Below are 5,420 nucleotides of genomic sequence, written 5' to 3'. Positions count from 1 at the left end.
ATGCAATGCAACCATACCTGATCTACACATAACACCTTACAGGAATAACTCACAACCCATTATAGCTACCCATCACATCTCCCATGTCTCTTGTGTCACCAGCACAAAAGGTGAGATGGAAATAACTACTTCACTACTCATATCAGGTATTCTCCTCACTACTAAAGAAATGTGCTCCGCAGCCAATGCATTCTGCTTTTCCCAGATGATTTGAATGGATTCATGTTAATCACGTGCGTATTTCTTTAATTCTATAAACCGTACCATCATTTAATCAAAAGTTGGATGGGTCGGTACCCTTACCTCGTCGTTATCGGCATCTTGCGTCCGCCCAGCTGCATACGGGGCACTTGGTTTCGCCGAGGAACGCTCCGTGGAACTGTGGACCGTGCAACCGTCAGTGCCAGCAACACCATGATCCCGCTGGCTCGTACAAGTCCTCTTCGTATGACCAGGTACGCCGCACGTCATGCAACGTTGTCGCTTCATCAGCACGTCACCCTCGCTTCCGGGATGCATCTCCTTCCCCTTCCTCGGAGCACCCTTAGTCTTCGACACCACCGGGTCCTTCAGCCCAGATAGCGACGATAAACCCGGGGGGCCTCCTAGTTTGTCGTATGCAAGTCGTTGCAATTCTTCTGCGAGACGTGCAATCCCGTCTCTAGCAACAACAAACTCATTTGCATCTTCTGTCCCGAGTTTTGCTACCACACTCATCGCCCCGCAAAGGGCCCCATATCTAAGCAAGCGTCCTTGATGGCCCTCTGTACTTTCGGAGGGTTTCGATCTCCAATCCTTTGCATCCTTGCACTATCTGCTCAAAATAAGACCGCCAGGTATTTTTTCCAAGCCCTCATACTTCATCACACAGAATATATGACTACAGGGAATCCCCTCACTGTTCCACATTGAACATTCACACTCAATCCTTTCCTCGTTCGGATCATACAACACCTTGTATGTCCTATTAGGTTTCCCCATCTTCGAAAACTTGTACACACACGTCGTGCTAATGCTGTCCCTGCCCCGAAACAATAGCGTCGCCACACCTTTTATTTGTTTCTTCACTTCTCTGAAAACCGCTCGTGTATACACCTTCGAAGCAAAAAGCTCGATCGAATTAAGTCCAGTCGTTAGCACAGGAGTATAATAGGTGGAATAGAATTGGGCTGTTACTTCATTATTCCGATAGTCTTTTACAACTCGATCTAAACTGTGTACAAGTTCCAAAATGCTATCAGTTGATCTAAGAAAACCCTTAACAAAAGCATTGATCCCTTCACATCTTGAGGTAGTCCTGTATCCCGCACAGAATGTGCCCCTCAGGTAGGCCATTGCCCAGCTTTCTCTACTATCGTATGTGCTCTGAACCCAGATGTTATCTTGTAGGCCAAGCGACTCAACCGCCGTCTTCCAATACTCCTCAAACTCATTGATATCCAAGTTGGCATACAGCGCTTTCTGAAAAACCTTGCGGAATTCTGTCTCCTTAACCCTCTGGACGTAATTCTTCTCAAGGTGCCAACTGCACAACCTATGTTTCGTGGTCGGGATCACCTCTGCAATCGCAGCTCGCATCGCCTTGTCCCCATCCGTGACTACTACACAAGGCTTCTTATGTCCCATCACATCCAGCAGGTTCAATAACACCCACCGGTAAGTACGAACCTCTTCATCCTCAAGCAACGCGAACCCAAAAATGGATGTTTGTTTATGGTGATTTGACCCAGAGAATACCACCATCGGCTTCCTGTACTTGTTAGCACGATACGTAGAATCAAAGGCCAAAATATCACCGAATAGCTGATAGTCCGCCATCATCTCCCCATCAGCCCAAAATAGGCTGCCCAGTCGATTATCCGGGGTCCGTGTGTAGTGTGCCGAGGTCATCATGTCCACGTTCGCTTTACCCTCTAAGTAACCGATAGTGGCTGCTGCATCCCCATCCGATATTCGCGCAAGCCGCTGTCCGTGAACATAATTGTACAAATCCCGTTTTGTAAACCGAAGCATACTATACCCACCAGATTGCCCTGCCATGTAAGCCATTATTTTCGAGGTTGGGATCCCAAATTGCTTGAAACTATCCACTTGTGCCTTGTCACCTTCGCTCATCTTTCGATGACTAGGAAGGAGATTTGTAAAAATCGCTGGGGCAAGCTCGTGGTTGTGTTCGTCAACGATGGTTCTTACCTTCCACACGCTCTTTTGCATATCGTAGTAAATCTTCAGTTTGGCCTTACAGTCTGTTCAACTCTCAGGCCTCTCCTCTCTTACTCGCTTAGGTTGATCATAGTGCTTACGATGTCTAGTACCTTGTCGATGGCAAAAAAAGTCTCTCCTTATCAAAATCCCATTGACACGACCGACATCTCCCTTCCGAATGCCAAAACCCCTGAATCTGGCGAATTCCTTGTAGGCATCATAGGCATCCTCCTCCGTACCAAACTCTCTACCCAAGAAGTCTTCCGCGGCGACTTGTCGGCTTGGACCTCCACCTTCCACATCGTTAGCACCAAAAGCCCCCTCATCGTAAACGGCATCCGCTTCACACCTCTTTCCTGCGTCGGGCTCCCGTCGGGCCTCAAGGCTCTCCTCGTCATCATAATCGTTGTCGCTCCCACAATATTGTGCCCAGCGATCCTCCGAGCTACCCCCATCTGACTCTTCACCCTCATTGTTGAACATGCGCCTGAAATCCATCGGACACGGCTGGCCAACGTTCTATCCTAAGCACATTCAAACCAGAGAAAAGTACTTCATAATTGCATTGATCTATTGTTAAAATTATAGTCTGATTGATAAAGTCCACTCCTAACCAATCTGCTCGTCATTACAAGACCTACAAAAATGAAAAAAGAATGCAGTTACATCATTGAACAAAATATCACTAATTGAACATTGTAAGTATACTCAGCAATAAAAATGACACTATAAAAGAAGTTAGAAATAGAACGAATTTGATAATAATCAAAATAAGTTACACATGTTTCTCCAAAAGGAACTAACATTATGTAACTAATGACATATTATAATTAACAAATCATAATTTTATCTCGATGAGTAAAAGTCAAAACAAAATTAAGCCATTGAAAAATTCAGTTAGTAAAAAAGAAAAAAAAGTAAAAAAATAATAATTTCAAGTTATAGAAAATTGAATAAACATCTCAATAAATTGGTCATTTTCACAGTAAATCAATATAATTGACAAAAATTATGCTCAAACTTTGCACAGAAAAAAATAATAAAAAATTTTAAAAAAAATACAGGTAAGGTTGACAAAAATTTGAGATTGTATATTTTGCTCTGTAAACAAAGTTTATATAAGTTATAACTAAAATTGTCCAAAAAATTCTAAACTAAAAAAAAGCTTTCTTCTTGATATGTCAATTTTTCAATGTTAGAAAATAGAAAAAATAAAAAAAATTAAAAGATAATAAAAAAATTCAAGACATAAGAAGAGATTAAAATTCTATCTCAATTTCAAATATCTTAAGAAACAAATCCACACTTAAATGCCGAAAAACAAATAAAATTAAAAAAATTCAAGAAAACAAAAAAAAAAAGAAAAAAGAAAAAGGGAGTTGAAACACTATAGTAAAAGCCTTAAAATGACCTCAAGTTCCTCTATAATGGATGAAGTAGTGAGTTGAGAGCTCATTATTGAAGATAGTTATTCTAGGTTGTAAAAGAGAAAGAAAAAGAAGACTGAGGCACAATTTAGAGAAGTGCATCATTACCTACTCTCCTTGATTAATAACCTACTCTCTTTGATTGAAATTCCTCATTGCATATGTGCATTTACAGTTTTTTTTATACAATGAAACTCCTAAACTAATTAATGAAAAGCAAAAAGATAATATAATTTTTTTAATGGCAAAAGATTTTTTGTTACGACATGTGGGCCTCATTAAAAGGATGAAGACTAAAGATCACATATTCCTATAAAAATTTAAGTCAAGTATATTAGAAATACAATCACATTAGAGTTCAGAGGTTAATATCCTTGACAACTTAGAGAGTAAAAAATCATAAAAATCAATACTTTTGCCATTTCACTCGAGCCATTCATAGAACTATGAATCTTGATAACTGATATTGTAGATTTTATTTGCTCAAAATTGAATATATTCTCAGTCTTATATTTTATTAAAGAGTCATTAACAAAAGCAACACATACCTTAAATAATGGATATCTCAGAGTTAGCTCTAAGATAAATTTATTATTGAATAATAAACTAACAAACTAACTAAGCAGTCCAAATTTTCTATCATTTTCGACATTTTGTATCAAGAATTATAATCTCACTTCTTTAATGACATAATGACAATTACAGTTTATAATTATCAAATCAAAGAAGCATTGAACATGTCATGTAATAAAATACAAAAGTGAATGATTTTTGCACTTAATGCATTCACATAAAATCAATCTTAGTGCTTAAAGTGAGAAAAGAAAGACTCCAACCACTCAAAATTAATACTGCATGTATTTAACATTGGACACTAAAAAATTTCAGTTGTAATACTTTTAGTGCTATTAAAAATTACCAGTGTACTTAATGTCAATATCAATCAAAAGGAAATGATAATCAAACAAGTTATTCCAAAATTAATCAAACATGATTAGCAGGATTTTATATGAATTGCAACCTTCATGTTGGTTACTGATTTCCATGGATCCACATGTTGATGCACCACTGGCTAAGATATCATTGGAAAAATCATTTTCTGTTGAATTTTGAAGCTAGTGTGTATTTTCATTCATATTAAATTCTCCGCCAACTTAGTGAGGCTGCTGAGTTAGAGCTTCAATTGCGTAATTTGATCCTTAGTCTTTGTCGAAAAGAGTGATATCATTTTAACTCACACAAAATTAAATAAAATATATCAGATCATCATATAAGAAAACTGTAAGAAATTAAAAAATAAACGATATAAGTAACTCTAATAGACATGGTATGATTATGTTCAGGTCACTACTTTTTCTCTTGGGCTCCACCCAATTTTCTATCTTGTATGAGGTATCATCTACAAAATTAAAAGAACAAAAAAATAAGCAATTACACAAGACATTATTCTCTTTCCTAATATGCTACATATAATTTGGAGAAAGCAGCATATCAAACTTAAACAGGAAATATAATCATTCTTAAGCCATTTTATAGAGAAATTATATCAAATGAAAAATTTATCAGTACTCTTAAGAGATAAAAGTGAAAGTATATATGATATCCAATTTTAAAATTAGGGGTTCTAGTTTATCCATAATTTGTTGTTTAAGTGCTTGTATTTTTAAAAATACCATATCACCAGACATTGGATTTTCCAAAATTAATGTGCAAGTTAGATGAATCAAATGATCAAAGTCTCTAGGTCGTTCATTCAATAAAACTACTACAAACCATTAATATATCATG

General features: G+C 37.4%; 1 protein-coding gene across 1 annotated transcript; it reads right to left on the bottom strand.

Moving 5' to 3' along the window:
* LOC107611131 (protein FAR1-RELATED SEQUENCE 5-like) lies at positions 811-2,214 on the bottom strand. Its single transcript, XM_016313094.1, has one exon. The coding sequence runs from the start codon at positions 2,212-2,214 to the stop codon at positions 811-813; it is 1,404 nt and encodes a 467-aa protein (XP_016168580.1).

Source organism: Arachis ipaensis, chromosome B01, assembly GCF_000816755.2.
Source record: "Arachis ipaensis cultivar K30076 chromosome B01, Araip1.1, whole genome shotgun sequence".
Lineage (NCBI taxonomy): Eukaryota > Viridiplantae > Streptophyta > Magnoliopsida > Fabales > Fabaceae > Arachis > Arachis ipaensis.
Note: the sequence above shows the minus strand (reverse complement) of the source record. Positions and strands in the feature narration are given on the sequence as shown.

Bases quoted from the DNA above. Each gene is read 5' to 3' on its own strand.
- LOC107611131 (XM_016313094.1), bottom strand. From the start codon at position 2,214: ATGCAAAAGAGCGTGTGGAAGGTAAGAACCATCGTTGACGAACACAAC.